General features: G+C 37.4%; 1 protein-coding gene and 1 long non-coding RNA gene across 3 annotated transcripts in view; one reads left to right on the forward strand and one right to left on the reverse strand.

Annotated features, from left to right (window-relative positions):
- Positions 1-1,126: 1,126 nt before the first annotated feature.
- LOC136267001 (uncharacterized) overlaps positions 1,127-20,856 on the forward strand; it is a 50,101-nt gene continuing 30,371 nt past the window's right edge. Inside the window, exons 1-3 of the long non-coding RNA XR_010706448.1 lie at positions 1,127-1,590; positions 2,460-2,516; positions 2,572-2,659. This is a non-coding gene — a long non-coding RNA (uncharacterized lncRNA). The remainder of the gene's footprint in view (positions 1,591-2,459; positions 2,517-2,571; positions 2,660-20,856) is intronic.
- Positions 10,982-16,982, reverse strand: LOC136266603 (tripartite motif-containing protein 2-like). Of its 2 annotated transcripts, XM_066061609.1 has the most exons (5): positions 16,423-16,982; positions 13,023-13,564; positions 11,659-12,692; positions 11,371-11,609; positions 10,982-11,320 (listed from the first exon to the last, which is right to left on the reverse strand). In XM_066061609.1, exons 1-3 carry the CDS (start codon positions 16,942-16,944, stop codon positions 11,843-11,845), a joined length of 1,914 nt encoding a protein of 637 aa, XP_065917681.1. In that variant the 5' UTR covers positions 16,945-16,982; the 3' UTR covers positions 10,982-11,320; positions 11,371-11,609; positions 11,659-11,842. The 2 variants fall into 2 exon arrangements, with proteins under 2 accessions (XP_065917681.1, XP_065917678.1); XM_066061606.1 differs by having other exon boundaries at positions 11,371-12,692.

Here is a 20,856-nt window from a genome sequence, read left to right on the forward strand (position 1 = left end):
TGATTTTTTTAGCACTGCTCAAAAGCATAATGCTCAATTTTTGGAGCATAATAGCCTCATGCCTAGCTATATACATGTAAGTCTCAGATTACATTTCAAGTGTTTTTGTGTTGTGGCACTGTAGGGAAACACTATGCATCTCCTCATCTCAATAACTGCATCATCATCATATTTATAGATCAACTGTTGTAACTGGATTGACAAGGTGTACTGATTTTCTAGTCATATAAAATCAATAAAGAGGGATCAGTAAAGAGGATGGAGGGAAACCAACAAGATATCAGATAATTGAACAAGAATTATAGGAGGAACAGTCACAATGCACTTAAATAAAACATATTCAAAACTCTTTGCTGATACGATAACCATGAACATCATTGTGTTGAACATTATATAATTTGATTCTTAGTGTGGAGCTAGAGCCTTACATTTCCCAGGCCTCATAGTACATGGAATAGCAATTTATACCAGCAGATGAAAGAATATCTTGTATACGCAACCTGAAAGCTAAACCCTAGTGGGATAGCATTTAATAATAATAAATAAATACATATAGTCATTATTATCAAGAGTCCATGCAAGCGTATAACAAGAGTTCATTTTAATATGGAACTCTAACTATCTTTTGGACAATGTATATAGGGCATCAGAAGATACAACCAGTGCATTGAGATCTGAGCCTTTTTGACTGGAATTAAACAAATTTTCAAACTTGATGAAGCGAATTTGGTCACTGAAGGACTATAGCTAAAAGTTGCAAGAAAACTTAGATAAAATTATCTGAGGGAATATGTCCCAGAGGCCCAGACTATATAGACCAGTTGACTTAGCCTTAGCTACCACTTTCACCTTACTCTGGTGCCCCTGATGTATCAGCAACATAATAGTAGCTATAGAAAAAGCTAGTTAATGCCATAGGCATAGCTATAGGGGTGGGCATTTGCCCTACCATCATGCGTTCCATGCGAGCATATGCATCATCACACAAAAAATCCTATAGCTAGGCTATAGTACACACGTACCGCAATGCTGAGCCATGACTAAGGACAAGTACCACACAAGACTGACAATTATCACGTGATTTATTTAGGGGAAGTCCGTTGGAATGTCCTTGCAACACCCGAAGTGGACACACGTGATACGCGGTTTTGATTAAAATTGAACAAATGTTGTTTAAAATGGCAGTCCAAAAAAGAGAGTGAGAGTAACGAGACTGAGTAATCAACATTAAGTCTTGTTGTAACTGGATTTCATTTCATAGTGAGGTGTACTTTAATGCAGAGGCCGTACACCGTTGTTGAAGTATGAAAGAACCCGTGAAAGAATAAGAGTCTGGAGTGGAGGTTAACGAAACTGATTAGATCGAGGATTAGATCAACATCGACACACACCGATTAACCCCATTTGCAGTATTTTAGAGTCCCGCCAGGCGAAAACTCCTAGTAGCTCCACTAGCTCGTATTAATCTCATGGCGAGATTGTAGTGACAAGGTGTACGGGACCAATTACCAAAAAACCATGGCTATCTTATCATTTGCCACTTACATCATCATCAGAATTCTTGGAACTTTGGCTGCAGATGAAAAGTCAGTAAGTGAATCTGTGTCAGATATCGATGTTTGTATGAAAAGGTATACCCATTCACATGTTCTGGTCTAAATTACTGAATTTATGTACAGTGAAACATGAAGAAGTCTGCTGCATGGGATGGACATTATTTTGTTTAATCATAGAACACTGTCATTTTCACAAACTAACCTGCAGAACTAATTCACAGTGCTTTTGTTCAATTGTAACAATAATGTAGTGAAGGTTAATAATGGCTGTCAACACATCAAAATAGATCAGAGCGTTCCTTTCCAAATATCTGGCATTCAATTTGCCATAGAAAAAGTAAGTGATTTTCAACCTTAAAATGACAAGCTTAAATTTCCTGATTTCCTTCTGCTATAGCTCATCTTAATCACTATTCACTGCTATTTCCAAATCTGGTTCGGAATCTGAGGTATCTATCACGTGTCGTGGGTTATTACGCCTTTTATTGCATGACCCCAAAACACTCAATACAAAATGTATGGGGGAATTCGCTACACCTGGTCAGTTTAGGCCATTTTGACAAGCCAAAATTTCCGTGAATTGGGGGCATCATTGTACTCGCAAAGAGTTGCTCTACATGTATCAAATTCAGAAAATTACTAAACAGACTTGAGGTAGGTGGTACACGATAATTAATTTAATTTTTATATTGAAATGTATTGGACATGCTGTTTCAGCTGGCGTCTTTGCCATGAACAAAAGTGTAGCAAATGTCTGCAAACTTCTTGATATGTCTGTCTATTCAGGTCTCTATGTAACAATGTCAACTGTTTAAATGAATGAAATCCCCAAATGTTTATTTTGTGTAAAAAGTGATAAATTTAAGTGTATTGCATTTAATGCTCACCTATCTGTTCTTACAGGCAATCTAGTCATAGCACTAACAGTGGATGTGGTTGTGATACTTAACTCTGGACCAGGTAGGACCTTTATTAGTATTGTGAATTTCATACGATTGGTCTCTTGTGTTGTCAGATTACCAAGCAAGTTGTGTTTTGTGGTGACCACAAACCCAGCCCTAGTGATAATTGGCCAGGTGTCTGATTAGCAGTTTTGACTTAAGGTATGTACACAAGCTCACAGCAATTGCTTTATAAGTTGTACTTTTATGCACTAATGTAACTTAATGTTACTTAAGATCAGGTATTGGTTATAAAATGGGTTAAACAATATTATCAGGTATTCACTTAGCTTAAAAGTGGGAATTGGTACAATTGCCAGTGGCGGAGGAAGTAGTTGATATGAGGGGGGGCTGGGCTGACCCAGACTTATTTCTATAGTTTGGTAAGGTGAGACCAAAAAAAAAAAAAAAAAAAAAAAAAGGTCGCAACCAACTGACAAGAGCTTTCCACCTCACCAGCTACCATTTCTAGCTGATAAACTACATAAAAATCCTTTCATAGCTCGCTACACACTGACTACTTTATTAGAGTGACTGCTCTATTAGAGTATCTCGATCTTTATCACGGTTTTCAGCCCCACTCCAAGAAAGATAATTTCGTTGTGATATCATTCTGAGGGGGGGCTTTAGCCCCCTAGCCTTTCCGCCGCCTATGACAATTGCAATCCTGAATTTCCTGTTGTATAGCTAAGAAATATATTTACCATGTTGTATATTCTGTTTGGTGGCCACTTGTTGTTTGACAGGTCTCATGTTTACGTACTTAGGCACCAAAACACATTTACGTTACCTCTGGTACACACTAGAAATTTCAGAGGGGTTTCAGATTCCACTCAACTTTAGCCTAGGTATAAGTCAAAGACCAAAAATATTAAAAAGGTCACAACCTGCTGTAGAACGTCGTAATTGTGATTTCAAAGGCTAAAGTATGAAGTTTTTCATTTTACACCCTCGTCAATAAATTTTGGGCGTGCTATTTCCAGAGAGGATTTCAGCTGAAACCATTGCAACGCCCCTGTATCTGCCACTGGTACACCAGATTCACTTATAGTCTTAAATATAATTTTTTAAATGTTTAATTCAGTGCCTGCTTGTTCTTTTACAGGGCTCACTTAATGTTGTGTCATCATGCAGATTTCGAAGAAATAATCACTTGGTGTTAAACTGATGTTTATTAAATTTTTGTTATGTGTTGTAATAGCATTGTTATATGTTTACTCTACCGCAAGGAATTTTCATGAATTTTGCAGCAATCTTATCCACAATTAGAATAGCCTCATTTGTTCTGTCACGGCAGTTCACACTTCCACAAAGCACCATCAGTTTAAGGTGGAGTGTAGTGGCTTTCATTATGTGCGTAAACTAATGTAGGACAACAAAGTTTTGTCTGGAATGTGGTTCGTGGTTTGTGACTACATGAGTCTTCAGTGGTCATTCCACACAACTTTCTGGTATCATAAGTGGTGCATGGCACTAAATGGAGTATTGACTAATGATTTGTAGTGTCTGTACATTCTTCACGCTTTCACACCTTGTTTGTAAGACATCTGTGATTATAAACGCTCGCATGGGGCGTGGCACTAAATGGACTCTAAAGATTTCTGCTCAAAACGCCTTCCCTAGGGAACCTACGGATCTGCACGTTTTCACAACTTGTTTGTCAGACATTAGGGCTTGTGTCCACATTGTGTCTTTAAAAGTTATTGTAGGGATTACAGGTTTGAATGGAGAAAATACGCGTAGGGCCAACCAGAATTAGATAATGTCAGGCCTAGATGGCCGGTCAGTACAAACACGGGTAAGATGACTGGTATAACGTGACGATACGTGTAACACAAGGTAGAGAAATAAAGTGAAATATGTCTATATACGGCTATATTTTTTATTTTAGCAAGGTCGCAAGAAAACGACGACTAAAGATTTTTTTATTACGTAACGCAATACAAATCCATTGAGATATGTTGCGTAATCCAGGGCTAATATTGCGAAACCGACCCTACACGTAAATAACTCACAGTAGTGGCCGCGTATTTTAATTGGGCGTGCGCTTCGTTTCTTGGCCGCGCGCCTCACTACCGTCAGTCTTGATATTGACAGGAAGAAAGAAATGGCATTTTCTTTCACATATGTATACAGTAGCTCTTTCTCCAAAACACACCATTTTTGCAATATAGCTGACTGCCAGGTTGGATAGGCTGCAGGGAAAATTACACCAGTCAATTGTGAGATATGAATGATTAAAATATTTTCCTTCATTTTTCTTCCTTCTTAAGCCATAGGGGATCTACAGGGGTGGGTTTGCAAAACTTGCAAACAAGTAAATATGTAGCTAAATAATTTAGCTACATATTTTGATTTATTTTTCGATCTACAAGTATAGTAGAGGGAAAACAATCCGTGAAACATAATTATGATCAAATTGGTATGGCCTGATTATTCAAAACTATCATGATCACTTGAGCTGTCATGACTATCATTTGAGCTTTAATTTCATGTGACACCATAAGTGAAATTCTCGAAATACAATGTGCAAACGTAATTAGTACAAGCCCCTGCGAGCAAGAGGAACATTCAAATTTAATAGACACCTATTTGAATAAATTTTATTCTACAACATGGGGGGGGGGGATTCTCTGATGGTTCACGGAAGAAAACTACATGTTCATGTGGGCATCTGTTCAGTTTATTGGTGGTGAATCCTCGTTGAATACTTGTAAAATATTTTGGAAGTTTCTGAGAAATTTCAAACCTGTAAGATTGTTAATAGATTTGTATATAAAGGAATTGCACATCCTTTCATATTTAAAACTAATGTCAAATTTTCTGGATTCTGTTTTAGGCTTTGACCGTATTTGGTGAAAATTACAGTACCTTGCAAACAAACCGCCATAACTTCCACATACTTTAGTATAAGGAAACACAGTTTAGTTTATCAGATTCCTTGATGTCAGGCGAATCCTGTGGTGTATTAGATTGTGTTCTGAGACAAGTGGAAATGGCAAAAAGAGCCTTGTTCTGGTAAATTACGCATCATCAGGTGGGTAAATAAATGCTGGGAAAACAAGGTTTTTTGGCGTACTTCTCTATATGATTCTATATGATCTCATCCGGGTCAGACCCAGATAGTCAGTGAAGTGGATAAGACCCACTTGACCCGGACAAAATGTGACCTAAATGACGCGGATAATCCGGATGACCCGGCCCACTTACAACACTGGTTTGTACTTTTGTGTTTTCTGTATATTGTATAGAGGGAAACTTTGGCGATTTGCTACAAATTCACCAACATTTAACCTGTCAAGTACTTGTAGCACCTCAGATTAGCATCTTTATAGCTAAACATTGAGGTTGAATTTGCCAAAGTTTATTTCACCAAATGCAAATTAATTTAGCTTGCTACTGGTCAAAGTTTATCCCCACCAAGGTTTCCCCTCATATGGTATAGTGCAAAAAGCATGTATTTTGTATTGGACAAGGGAATGACAAGGAATGACAAGGTTTTTTAAATCAGCTTGTTTGACCAACCTAAGATTGTGGAAGAAGAAGAAAAAGCAGATATTACATCATTTTAATGATTAGAATTAATGGTAAAACTATGAAAAAAAATTATACCATCGATAATGGCTGCATTTGACGAAATGTATAGAATAGTTTTGATATGTTATGACTCTATTCCAAGGTAGGCCATATAACAGGATGATATGATATAGTTGTAATTGTAACCATTAACCAATGTAGAGGATGGATCTTATAAAAATTGATTATTGTTATTATGGATCCCGTGTAGAACTTGCATGTTGGTCAAGCTAGATTTATGATTTGGTTGCAAAGAGCAATTAAGTTTGATGAAATATTAGAGGCATTTTATTAATGTGAGGACTTGGTAAGGATGCTGTTTCACATTTTCTAGTCCTTGGTCTTAATGAAGTAACAGGGTCGGAGGAAGCGGTCCGGCCAGTCAGGCCATAGCCTGACCACTTTCAGCATTAATTTTTAAAATATATTTCCGAGTCGCTGATAGGCATTGGTCGGTTATGCTGGGATGTTATTCGGAATGATAGATACCTAAAGCATCATGCTAGCATTGTGTTATAATGCCAGTAGAATATTTATATCATACTGTTAACCCTTCCCTGTGACAATCAGTCATGGAGATGATCGAAACACTCTAATAGGACAGTCACCCTAATAAAGCATTCAGGCACTTACTGATTTATTAGTCAAACACTTTATGAAGCTTGCAATTACGAAATAAATTATAAATAGCTTTGTATGGAAGTGTACATAATTGGATGAATATTTGAGCACTGCAGCATAGCATGATAGGGTAAGATTAAGCATATAGTTTAGTGCCTAGCTAGCTATTCACTGAGTTGTGGCTTCATCTCATTAAAATTAGTTGTAAGTTACATTAGCTATCAGTTTCAAATATTAGACTCATACATGCATATACTGTAGCTATAACAACAGGTAACAATACTGTATTTACATGTGTTACAACTGTATAATGTAAGAAATTAATGTGATCACATGATGTAGCTGCATGTAGTGAGTTTAACATAAGTGTTAGTCAATAATATGCTAGGGAATTTACAGCTGAAAATAGTCTCAGATTTAATCTCAGAGCATGCAATTTAGAAGGGTAGCATGCCCCCAGACCCTCCTAGCATTCACACAACAAGTGCTCAGCATTTCATAGTGCCTACTCCTTGGCCTGACCACTTTAGAATTGTTTCCTCCGGCCCTGAGTAATCTGTGAGTATTGGAGAATGTATTCTGTAACATTTTAGTGTAGTTCAATTTGCTGTAAAGTTATGGAGCATATTGTTTACCACTAACATGTTCAACACTATCAAATATTAAATTAATTTCAGTATGGATTTAAGTAGTGTTATACTCTTGTGAGGCCCAACTAGTATCATTAGTAGAACAAATTTCACACAACTATGACCAATAGAAGTAGATTGATCTTATGGCAAATCATGATGGGATATTATCCTTCTTCTTGTAAACTGGTGTAACATTTGCAGGTAAGGCAATCACAATAGAAACAGTTCCAGTTGACAGATTAAGTAAAGATGATATGAATGGAGTCAGTGGCGTAGCTAGCACAGAAGGATTGGTTGGGCACCATTGTAGGTGTACAAGTTGCAGTAATCAGCATGCGAAGCATGGGGGTCTGGCATGGGCATGCCTCCAGGAAAATTTTTGAAAATTAAATGCTGAGATTCAATTTGGTGACATTTTGCAGTTAAAATATGTCATCTCTAGTAGGACACTAGCTGTATGAATGTTTTGAATAATTATTAGTTAGGAGGCTTCATATTGCACCTTGTATCACACAATTTAGCTATAGCTAGCTACGTACGGTGAGTACCTGAGTTGGTAGGGTACTGGAACTGATTGATTGGGCCTGTGCCCTACCAGTACCCACCTTAGCTACACCACTACATGGAGTATATAGGTGCAATTTCTGCAGCACATACAGTGTTTAAATACTATTGATGGAATTTCATCTGATTTGTTAGTATCTAGCAGTCACTGTGGTTGCACAAGACCGAGTATGAGTAGTCCATATATGGCTAGCTACTTTTCTCTTCTATATTATCATTTAATGGACACCATTCATATTAACACATGTATAGTAACCTTGTCCCCACCAACCTGAATTTTGTAGGTGTGAATCAGTTGCTCTTCCCAGTTATGATATACTCACATACACTAGGTGATATACATGCTCATAGTATGCCTCATGTGTATAATGTAGATTACATGTACTTATTTCTACAGGTGGAATGACTGGGATATGTTGATATGGTAATGGGAAATTATAAAATTATCAGTGAGAAGTTTGATGAACTGACTCATGCATGACACTATCCAGTACTTTGGATGCTGAACACCTTTAATTCAACAATGTCATAATCTGTGTACGCTGGCTATCCTTTTGAACCTTGGAGAAGTTACTTCTGATATTCACACCTATATACAAACAATACAAAACTCAGATACACATTTCCCCAATGATATGTTAACAAGGGGGTTCACCACAATGATCTTCAAAACATCCCTGCTGAGTGGCTATCCAAGATGTGTAATGATGTGGCAACATGAATTAACAGGAATATGGATACCACATTATTAGGTAGGTAGAATAAGCTTTTTACCCCCTCCCCCCATCCTTTACGTAAGGACATTAGTTGTCTACAGATGTATCTCACCAAGGTTCCACTGTGAGCTGAATCCTGGTAGAATTACCAATCAACTCATTTGTACTACATGACCATCCGAAAACATTTTAAAATCTTTTCATTCAAGTGTTTGACACAATATTTATGACCAATCAAAATTACACCTAAGGGCAAAGCCATAAAGTGCACCAAATTACACATGTATACTCTCAATTGACACCTTTATACTGTCACCATTAATCATCCATCACTTGTACATTTCTAAAACTGCTCAGTATTGATTAATGAGTGGTTTTTATAAGTTTCGCCCTACCGGAATTGCAACTTACAAAAAGCAAGTGAGCATGTCCAACATACATCACCTAATGGATGGTTCAGGTATATGTATTAAGTTATGGTATCTGAAGTTCATGGAATTGGATGTGTGTGAAAGATCTCCTTTTTGCTAATCCAGTTATGTGACCATAATTTGGTAGACATTAGAGGTGTTTACAATTCCATGTGCAAAGTTAAACACTACTTCTTTATGTACATTCTGTTATATTTCACTAACAGAAACACCACAAGGACAACTATGTGGAGTTGGAAGGTTTTGATGACAAGACACTTACAGTCATGTCAGTACCAGTATATACCAGAAGTGACTTATTCACATGTGAAGGTTGACTTGAGGTAAGTACAGTAGTACAGTGTATACTGTAGACTTCAAGTGGGAAAATGAGTGGCCATTTTTTAACTTTGGCAAGTTTGAGTAAATTTTTTCGTATGCCGGCCTAGCTACATAAATAAATTATTCAATTTTGTGTGGTCTACAGATTAAATGGTCACAGCTGTATGATTATAACAATTAAGAGAAGATAAAACTTTGTTGATGGCTTATTTCTTTGAGTAAGTTTGGCATGCAGCCGGGCTTAGTAGGAAATTCCACTGTCCCATTTTGAGGAGTAACCATGAAGCTACTAATGCAAGACAAATAATTATGTTTTTGTCACTGAATACACAAACAACAAGAAGACACATAGTGGAGTGGACTAACGCTGGCACACCACATCAGTGTTTTTAGTAGGAAAAACACTGTATGGATGTTTGTTTACATATTTAAATGGTTTACAATATAAACAAGAAAACTCCACTTGCTTAGCTATTGCATTGATGTTATGTTGCATTAGAGTAATTTTAAACAACTGTTTAATGTGTTATTATTTTTGTTGCACCTATCCTTGTCTTGTTGTAGCATTAAAATGATGGTGTGCTCTAATTGGATGATTGGATGATTGGATCAGTCATTGAACTGTGTCATTATTAAGATGTGACAATGTATGGAAAGTTCAATTTCCTTGGAACTGATAATAGATGGAGTACGTCACCAGTCCACATCTACAAGACTACCCACAAGATGATGGTGGTATTATGACCCTGTAACTAATAAACTGTTCAGTTTGTTAGCCCAGCCAATATTAGTAATGCATGCACGTGCCACTAGGTGATGAGTGTGGGCTGGGAGTGTTTTGATTTCTATGATACTAGTATACAACTAAAATTATAGTCAGTGTTTGTGGCAGTTCAACAATATAATGTGTAGTTATCTAAAAATGGCCATGGTCAGTGTAGACAAACTTGTGGTCACATGTCAACAGGAAGTGTATTTAATGGACTATACTTTGGGAAAGATTGTAATAACAAGTTAGTGTGACTTGACTCTTGGTCCCCATTAGATCATGGTAGGGTAAACTGTTACAAATCATTTTTGTCTGTGTGACATTAATAATGGCAATGATTGTGTAGCCACCATGTATATTAACAAGTATAATAATGACTAAGTAAATATTGTACATAATTATACAACACTTGAAAGAAGGTTTCCACTAGTACTACAGCTAAGTGACTGTTCTATTAGAGTAGTTGATATTTACCAGACTACTTAGAGTATGATTTTCATTCAGAATAGTATCAAGAGTTAATAATATTATGTGACCAAATCTGCAAGAACCCCACATGTTAGTGGATTTACAAAATAATTACATTTTTCTTTACCTAAAGGAATGGTCAACTGAAATTTCAGCTTTGGAAGCTAAGAAATTTTGAAGTTAACAGTGCTACAAAGTGGTAACGACAGAAAAATCTATTTTTGTATAGTAAACCTCATTACTACCATATATGGTACAAAATTTTGGTAGGAGACTTAGATAATTTTTTTGTTGTATCACATGCAGCATCAGTAATGTACTATCCCTCAGTTAACTAGTTTATAGACTACTCATAAGTCATAAATCCCATAAAGGCTGTTTCCGTATAGTAATTATGTACATGAAAGAAAATGATTCATTCAATTCTCAAATACACAGAAATACATTTGTCCAATCAGTACATTAGTGACCACACCCACCTCTACAGGAGAGTAGGATCTGGTGATATTGGTCAGTATTGGACACTGATGTGTTTAAAATACATTAAGCCAATCAGAATGTCTAAGGAATACATCATCTACTACATGTGGTAATGGAGAACTAATAAATTGACAGATTATCCAAAAAATCCTAACCATTATCACCAGACCCTATACCCTAGTGTGGAGGTGTGGTGTGGGTGTGAGTAGTCCGTCGGTAAATAGGAGAACATGTTGTAACACCTCCTGAATTAAACACATTTAAATTACACATCCAAATAAGGTAGTACACATACCTTATTAAGGTAAACTGTCTGATTTAATCACTTGACAACCACAACAAATCCCTCATGTAGACGTCACTACACTGGGTGGATCACATGATCAGGACACTGGTGATTTATAAAGTTCACACATTGTCAAGTTAACACATTTTGATTACTTTATTCTGTACACACAGTACAATCTGATTGGCTAAAAGTCCCCAATGACATCATTTCAGATGATCTTCATTGTACACATCTACTTTCTCCACCTGTATAGAAAAGACACTTGTATACCAGCTCTTCATCACCAACACTTACTGGTAACTTCCTGGTAACAGTGGTTGTGTGGTTGTCATGGCTACATAGTAACAACACAAAACAACCACACCATCACCCCTCACACACTAATATGTACAGTTACGTAGAATATTATCATATTGTGTAAACAATTAGTAACCATGGTAATAATAGATTACATCATACAAACACACAAAATAACAATTTAACTGATAACTTGTAGTCTCTTGTTGTCATACTCCACAACATAAATACTCCCACTACTGTTCATGGCTATACCATTGATAGTATCAAATTCTCCTTGTTGAGGTCCCTTCTTTCCAAAATGTTCTATCATTTGATGGGTGGGGCTCCATACACTAATTTTATTCCTATCACCATAACTAGCTATGATGTGACCATCAGGGCTAACAGTAATGGCCACTGGTCTATCACATGTTATCCTACTAATAAAACGGCCAGTATGACTGAAGAGACTAATATGATTACCATTAATGTCACTAACTAACACTCTATTGTCAGTATCAATTGCTATTCTAACAGGATTCTGAAATTGTCCAGGGTTGGACCCTTCACTGCCAAATGTAAATGCAAATTTATCATCTTGTTGGAACACCTGGACCCTGCAATTCCACCCATCTACAACATACAACATTTTATTACTACTGAAGACTAGTCCACTAGGACCATTAAACTGGCCATTGTTGTTCCCTCTATTGTTACCAATTATTGATAAGAGTTCTCCTTGTAGGGAATACTTCTTCACTTGATCACTACTAAAGTCGCTAATAGCTATGATGTCATCCTTACTGACTGCTACACCAATAGGACTGACCAATCTGTTGTCACCACTTCCTTGTCCAATCACTGCTAATAAAGCAAAGTTACAGTCCAGCACAATTACACACTCGTTAGTATAATCAGCAATGATGACTTCATTATTAACTCCTATAGCAACATCATGGAGTTGACCAAACTTGTTCCCTCCATAATGAGTCATCACTTGGCAGTGTTCTTCTCTCATCTTGCTGTAGTCTCTCAGTACAACTAATATCCTACAGTAACATGACAGGATCACACGATCTACTGTACATTAATAATACTGGTGACATCACTTCCTGTATGTACAGGAAATGAGATAACATTATAGTGGAAAGTTCGAATGATAATCACTTGTATGTTTTGTATGTATGACACATTGTATGGGAAAATAATACATGTATAGCTATTGTATAGTAGTGTGACTGTATAGACTGACTGTGTAGTAGTGTTAATATGTATAGTCATTGTGTAACATTAGTATACACTAACTGAATAAGTATAATACAATCACACCTCACATGTTATCCACAAAACACTCTAATAGAACACACACTATTCCTTACTTGTGAGGACTGCCTGGGATGTGTTGTCCATCAACTACAATTGATATCATGTAATCTCCAGGTGTCCTGGGAGTGAAGGATACTGTGTAGTTTCCACCATTAACATCCTTGACTGGTCCCACTACTATGGCTTCTCCAGTTTTGGTGGTCACGGATACATTTACCTCACTACTGCCGTATTCAACAATGTCACCATTGACATCTCTAAGTGTTACCATTAGTGACGTCTCTTTGTTCATTACTGTCATTGCTGTAGGGAAGGTCACTTCACACTTGCTGGGGTCTAGTGGAAATCCTCCCAACTTGGTCACCTCCTCACAAAGATGATCCACCTCTCCATACTCAACTTCTCTTTGTTCCTTCATTACTGGTTCCAGTCTTGATCTCTTCTTCATCATCATCAGGTGATCTTGTCGTCGCTCCAGTATCTTCCTCCTCCTAACCAGTTCAGTGGTAGTCACTTTGTTCTCTCTTGTCTTCTTCAATAGCTCCAGACAATTCTGTAGTTGTGTCCATAGTAACAACAACCTCTCCAGCTGTAGCTAATATTAAAACAAGAACAACAATAACTGGAGACACATCTTTACCGCTACCAATCCCAGGAAGAACTACTTTGTAGCATAAAATTACTGATATGATTTAGCTTTGACTGTCAATTTTAAACCTTTAAGTCAGTAAAACAGATGACGTGTTTGCTTTTAATTTCTCTAATAGAGAATTCTAAATGGTAGGTGGGAGGGGCTCATCTATTACACAAAATCATGTGAATTGGTTTGGTATGTAAACCTGTATGGGATTATAAATAAACTTATAATTAAAAGACCTTGCATGACAACAACACATGTTATTTGCAGTAATTAATATCTAATCCAAAACAGCCAAACTGTAAAAAAAGAGTGCAGCCCTGAGAAAGGCTATGGTGAAAAAAGATGTGAACTCCAAGGTGGCAGCCAAGAAATGACTGTGATGGTAGGTTAATGGTAAAAATTTTAATAACGACAATTCAGGTGAATTTGGTGCCGCTTGGTCAATTGGCACAAAATTCACCTGAATTGTCGTTATTAAAATTTTTACCATTAACCTACCATCACAGCCATATTTCTTGGCCGCCACCTTGGATTTCACATCTTTTTTCACCATAGCTTTTCTCAGGGCTGCACTCTTTTTTTACAGCTTGGCTGTTTTAGATTAGATTTCACTTCTTTTTGTATTTGTATACACCAAAGCCGGCCTATGGCTGGCTTTAGGGCTTTTAACCTATCATTTATTTCTTTACTACAGGAAGAAGAAAAGATGAAGCAGGGTGATTTCTTTGTAGCTGACCTCTCTGCAAGGTGATCCTTCTAGCTGATCTCTCTACCGGATTACTTGTTTGTAGCTGAACTCTCTACAGGGTGATTTGTTTGCAGCTGAACTGCTGAACTCTCTACAATGTAACTTCTTCTAGCTGAACTCTCTACGGGTGGCTTGTTCTAGCTGAACTCTCTACAGGGTGATTTGTTTGTAGCTGAACTCTCCACAAGGTAACTTCTTCTAGCTGATCTTTCTACAGGGTGATTGTTTGTAGCTGAATTCTCTACAGGACAATTTGTTTGCAGCTGAACTCTCTACATGGTAGTTTCTCTGTAGCTGAACTATCTACAATGTAACTTCTTCTAGCTGAACTCTCTACGGGTGGCTTGTTTCTAGCTGATCTCTCTACAGGGTGACTTGTTTCTAGCTGAACTCTCTACAGGGTGATTAGTTTGTAGCTGAACTCTCTACAAGGTAACTTCTTCTAGCTGATCTTTCTACAGGGTAATTGTTTGTAGCTGAATTCTCTACAGGGCGATTTGTTTGCAGCTAAACTCTCTACATGGTAGTTTCTTTGTAGCTGAACTCTCTACACTGTGACTTCTTCCAGCTGAACTCTCTACAGGATGACTTGTTTCTAGCTGATCTCTGTACAGTGTGACTTGTTCCTAGCTGAACTCTCTACAGGTGATTTGTTTGCAGCTGAACTCTCTTACATGGTGGTTTCTTTGTAGCTGAACTCTCTACAAGGTGACTTCTTCTAGCTGATCTATCTACAGGATGACTTGTTTCTGACTGAACTCTCTACAGTGTGATCTGTTCATAGCGCAACTTTCTACTGGGTGATTTGTTTGCAGCTAAACTCTTTGCATGATTGTTTCTTTGTAACTGAACTCTCTACAAGGTAACTTTTTCTAGCTGATCTTTCTACAGGGCAATTTGTTTGTAGCTGAATTCTTTACAGGGTGATTTATTTGAGCTGAACTATCTACATGATGGATTCTTTGTAGCTGAACTCTCTATTAGGTACCTTCTTCTAGCTGATCTGACTACGGGTGACTTGTTTGCAGCTGAATTCCCTACAAAATAACTTGCAATGTAATATAACCGAGCAAATTATAAATGCAGCTGAATGCTTTATTAGGGTGACTGTTCTATTAGAGTATCTCGATCTCACATTTGCTGCACGTAGTTGCCTTTCGAATCATAACTCAGTGGTTTGTAATCCGATTCTTCAGTACTACTGCAACAACTTTCTATGATGATTATTCCAGTTACATACTGATTTTCAGCTCGTTGCTCTAAGCGGTTTGCCTGGTAGACACGAAAACTAATAGTTTTTTTATTCATAAAAATCGATCGCGTAATTTTGACACAGTTTGGGTTTTGTGTCATATCTTCATGGTCTTTATCCCCATTCCTTTCAAACCACAAAAAGGTACTCCTATGATGGTTGCTCCATCTACATGTCAATTTTCAACTGATTCCTCCAAGGGGTTTACCCTATAGGCGTGACAGACCTTCGACCTTATTTTATGCAAATAATCGGTCATAACTCCGTGAATGTGCATCGGATGCCTACAAAAGTTGGTACGAAGATCCGCCTTAATGAGCCCTTTAAGTATGCCAAATTTCAGCACAATCCGAGAATGCATTCGTGTTTTATGGCGAACTTTGCAAAGTGTGCAAAATGAAGATGAAGAAAAAAACGAAGAAATTAAAATGAAATTGTGTTCGCTCATATCTCGGAAATGGTTGGAGCGATTTTCTTCAAATTTGGTATATAGACTCCCCTAACTGGGCGGTACGTCTCTAGCAAATTTGGCTCCAATCGGATAAGGGATCACAGAGCTACATAGGTGTGAAAATTGCATTTTTTTCTTCCTGTTAATATACTCACGGTGTGGCGTGCCGACCTCTTGGGCCGCACGACACACTACTGTGTGTCTTGATATTATAGTTTAAACATAAAAATGACTTGATTTGATTGGTCGAAATCTTGTGCACGTGATTTTGCTGGTATTTGTTGTCACACAATATCTATTAGAACTGCTGTATTATGTTACTGATACTAACTTTGTGTGGCAGATTAACTACAAAATAATACCTTTAGTGTGTTCTCCCTATTGTCTGCTCCTTTGGTAATATCTGTTATGACTTGTTCTTCTCGTTCATCGATGACTTTTCTAAGAGCATTAAACACCTCCCTTGTCCTCTCCATGTTGTGCTCCTTTCTGCTCCTAATACGTTGTCTCATTTCCTTTACAACGGACACTGCTCGTTTCGTCTCTTCCAGTAAACCCGTCATGTGACCCATAGCTTCTCCCAGTCTCCTGGTTTCTTCATCAGTCACACTTGTAATGCTAATACGCTGGTGCGTTGAGTGACCATGGGAGACACAATCTCTACATAACTCAGTTCCACATTGTCTGCAGAACACGTCAAGTTTTCTTCGTGGATGATCAGGACAATATTTAGAAACGGGAGTGGTGGAGGGATACTGCAACAAAGCGGCGCATTCTTCGCTACAGTTAATAGCATCTTGAAGTTGGTCTGGATTATCAAAATGTTCCATCAACACTTGACACTTCGCCACAGAAGACACGGAAGGAAGGAGAGCAGAAGCCATTTTGACGAAACGCACGGCACACCCTTTGAATAAGCAGCTACTAGGCGCGCATAAGAAAAATTGAAGTTAAAGAAGTCCGGTCATCTATGGTCGCAGCAACTGTTATTGGTCACCAGGTCGTGTTTAATGGAGTGCTGATAACGGAATGACAGTTTGTGTGTAAGTTTTTAATGTGTATCTGTACTCATTGCGAGACTGTGTGGTATTTATTTATTTTATTTGTGTATATTATATGCTGTGCAAAACCACTTAGTGAATCCACCACACCCGGCTACACCTTTGGTATTTATTTATTTGTGTGTGCTGTGCAAAAATCTCAGTAAATACATAGATACTATAGCTTAGGCCACTTCAACTTAATTTCATGTTTCTTGGGCCCGACCGACTCATTTAATTTCTTGGAACAATGTATATGTTAACTGTTAAAATCACGAGTTTGGCCACATGAGTGGAAGGAAATGGTGTCGATGTATTGCTGGCCTTCCGTATCAGTAAAGCGCGGAGCGAATTTGGTTATTGCAAGAAAAGATTTAGCTATTTTTACTTTTGTTGTAAAATAACTTGGCACATGAAGCTATTTACTTTATGGGTGTGTATATAATACTGCATTAAAATATGTATTATTCTTTTGCATGGTTTTATTATACTGTGAGTGACATGTTTAGCTTGATAATAGCTATGTATAGTTTTTGATTGTGGGTTTTGAACCTTCTGTATCGTCTTGACCCTTGACCCACTGTAAGAGAAATTTTGTGGCCTTGACCATTGACTTAGAGTTTGACCGTGGTCGCAGATCAACCTACACAGCAAGAGCCTGAGTGACACCCCCTTGCCATTCCAGACCCTTTTTCTGAGCAGGCGCTTATAATTCCAATTGATAAATGCTGTGCAGAGAAAAAACGGTCTGGCCATGCGAGACTAGTATCTGTGCTCATTGCTATGTACTGTATGTGAGACTGTGTTTGTTTTGTTACTTACAGTATGATTAAACACAACCCTGACCCTATACACCACCATAATGTAGCACACTTATGGCAGTCATTTACAGCCTACCAACCTAGGAAATAGTCTGGTAACACCCACCTCTTTGTATTATAGCGGAAGGGTCTGGTGACCATAGTATATGGTACTTGTGCTACTATCAGAGCCAATCAAATCACATTATCCAGTTTAAATAAGCATGTGACTTAAACCATGTAGTTGTGCCATTAATAACACAATAACCATGATGACCAAATTAGAAAGCAGTGGATAATCCCCAAGTGAGACTCTGAGATGCACACGCAGTAAAGACTTTTGTTAAGAAGTATAAACTTTCGTGCTTTCTTTGCCAAGTTACAAACTAAACAAGTAATACTATTATTACTATTATAGAGTTTCAGCTTCTATGATAACTAATGCAAATACCTACACCTCTGTATTATGCTAGCATTATGCTCAATGTTTTTGGCTACCTATTATGCCCCAAATTATGCTTGCATAATCAGCATAGGCCTAAGCCAGACACATGTCTTTTTGCATGATTCTTCATGGACTTACCAGTGTCCTCCTTTGTGCCCGTTCATCTTTGCTGACAGCGAAAGATGTCGATTTGGTGGTAGTGTGTGATGGCCTCCCTTTGTAACAGAAATTATCTGTATTTTTCATAGTGGCTACTTTGATTGCAGAGGTACTTTTCAAACAGTTCTTGACTTGTAATGCTGTATAACAGGTTGAACATAGCTGACAACAAAGCGTAATGGATACTTCACTTTTCAGATGATAATTGATAGTAGGGCATGCGGCACCATTTCTTTCTTTTGATGTGGTATGCATGAGTTCACCAGTCATAATTATAAAAAAAGTTAACAAACAAGTACACAAATACACAGTAGAGATATAACACTTCTTATTGTTTACTGTAATTTAACATTGTACACTACTCCAGCTTGTTTCAGTACTTTTTAGCAATGTGCTATGGTCCCTACTCAAGTTAATAATTCCAATTTTTTGTATACTTGTTTGTACTTAGAGTATTTATTTCCCTTATTATTCCAGAACAAATGTGCAAATAATGGTGCCAAATTGTAGAGAGGCTCTACTGTATGTTAATGTGTAATATTCATGTCACTTACATGCATTCTTTGTAAACCACAATTTCATACGGTTAGAGAACTTCCCAGTCACACTCATAATCTACTTAGTTGTTATGGTCCCAATTACCCCTTAATTGGTTTAGGACAAGCTGGACACTTTGATAATCAGGTTAGTTACAAGTGTCTGTACTGGTCCCATCTATTTTGTGTACAGTTTAGTAGACACGAGGTCTTAAAATGGTTAATTTTTTTAATTGTAGATGCCAACGTATTCTGAAGTTGTAGACTTGAAAAAACCAGTAAGTGATTTTGATTAATGTGCATACCATACATGCTAGAATTAACTACTGGTGTTTTTGCTTATAGCTACTAAAAGCATAGAGATACATATGTAAGTATGTACTGTTCATTGCTTACATACAATGGAACTGCTCAGTGAAATGTGGACACTTTTCTATCAGGACACTCGTCATATTCACACATTTTTATCCCTGAAATTGGGACACCTTTCCTGTGAGGACACTTTGATAATCAGGATACATGTCCGTGGTCCAATATGTACATCAACATGAGTACTGCTTACTTTGAAATTATCCTGGTTGAAGTGGCCATGGGTAATAACCAACTACAGTATTTGTAAGACATTTACATTAATTTCTTCCACTGTAAAGAAAAAGTGACCTTATTTACCTGAAAGAAAATCAATACATAGATCACTATGTGATAGGGATGCACCGATACCACTTTTTACCAGCTGATCTGATACATATTTGGTGAAAATTGGCCGATACCTGGTCAATACTGATACTTTGCCATAGAGGCATTATTTACAAGAAACAGCCACTAGTATTTCCACTCTGTTTAATAAGCAACTTATTTAAATACAGTTGCTAATGCCTTATAGCACTGCTTGTTGGTTTTGTGGCCATCAGGCATCTGTAAGATGATCAGTCATCACTTATCACATATGGCTTCAATGAATCTTGTTTTGTGGCTTACTGGCTAACAACCATAATCACTGGCTTCTTTCAAGTAATTTATGGTTATAAAATTATGTTCTTCTTAATACCGTATAGTAAAAACTTTGGCAGTAAAATAGTGTGACGAAACTCCTCTGTTGAAAAAATAGGCGGAAAAAACTTTGGCAATTGAAATAATATTCACCAAAGTTTTTTACTGTACAGTACGTAAGGTTAACGACAGGGTGTCAGCTCATCAGTTAAGTAGTGTAGTAAGTGTATAGGTAGCTAGTGTTTTTATGTAGCAGTACTTTTGAAGCTACTGATCTAGCGACGTGCTAGCAAAGGCGTTTTTCGCTATCTCCTGCAATGCCTAGTGCAATGCCGAGAGCGACTGTATTTTACTTTTTCAGTAGCAGAGGTTATCATGTATATTAATTTGGCCAAATCCATCACAAGACGATGAACTAGCTGACGTGCGAACGGGAAGCCAGTTGGAGATGCTATCCCAAGGAGTGCGAACACATTTCGAAGATCTCCACCAAAGTCAGCTCGATTTTTATTGCATTAGCTGACCTTCATCTCAAGTTCTAGCCACTCATTGTGCTCATGTGATCATCTAAAATAATTGGCGAATAAATACTTTTGCAAATTGAATGCTATTCGTCAAATTTTTTTACCGCCGAAGTTTTTTATTATACAGTAGTCCATTCCACTCACTGCCATCTTGTAAAACAATTAAATGATGTCATACAAAGTATTGGTCATGCTATCGGTCACTTAAACCATAATCAATACTGATCTGATACCACCAAAAATGGCTGATACTGATAAAATTGTTGTTGGTACATTCCTAGTATGTGATGTAGTACTGTATT

Source organism: Dysidea avara, chromosome 1, assembly GCF_963678975.1.
Source record: "Dysidea avara chromosome 1, odDysAvar1.4, whole genome shotgun sequence".
NCBI lineage: Eukaryota > Metazoa > Porifera > Demospongiae > Dictyoceratida > Dysideidae > Dysidea > Dysidea avara.

What these genes read in the sequence shown, in the direction of transcription:
- LOC136266603 (XM_066061609.1), bottom strand. Translation starts at nt 16,944, where the DNA reads ATGGCTTCTGCTCTCCTTCCTTCCGTGTCTTCTGTGGCGAAGTGTCAA. An exon ending in ATAGGGAGAACACACTAAAG is followed by an intron (nt 13,565 to 16,422) that starts GTATTATTTTGT and finishes TTTTAATATTAG; the next exon opens with CTACAGCTGGAGAGGTTGTT. An exon ending in ATCCCAGGCAGTCCTCACAA is followed by an intron (nt 12,693 to 13,022) that starts GTAAGGAATAGT and finishes ATGTTACTGTAG; the next exon opens with GATATTAGTTGTACTGAGAG.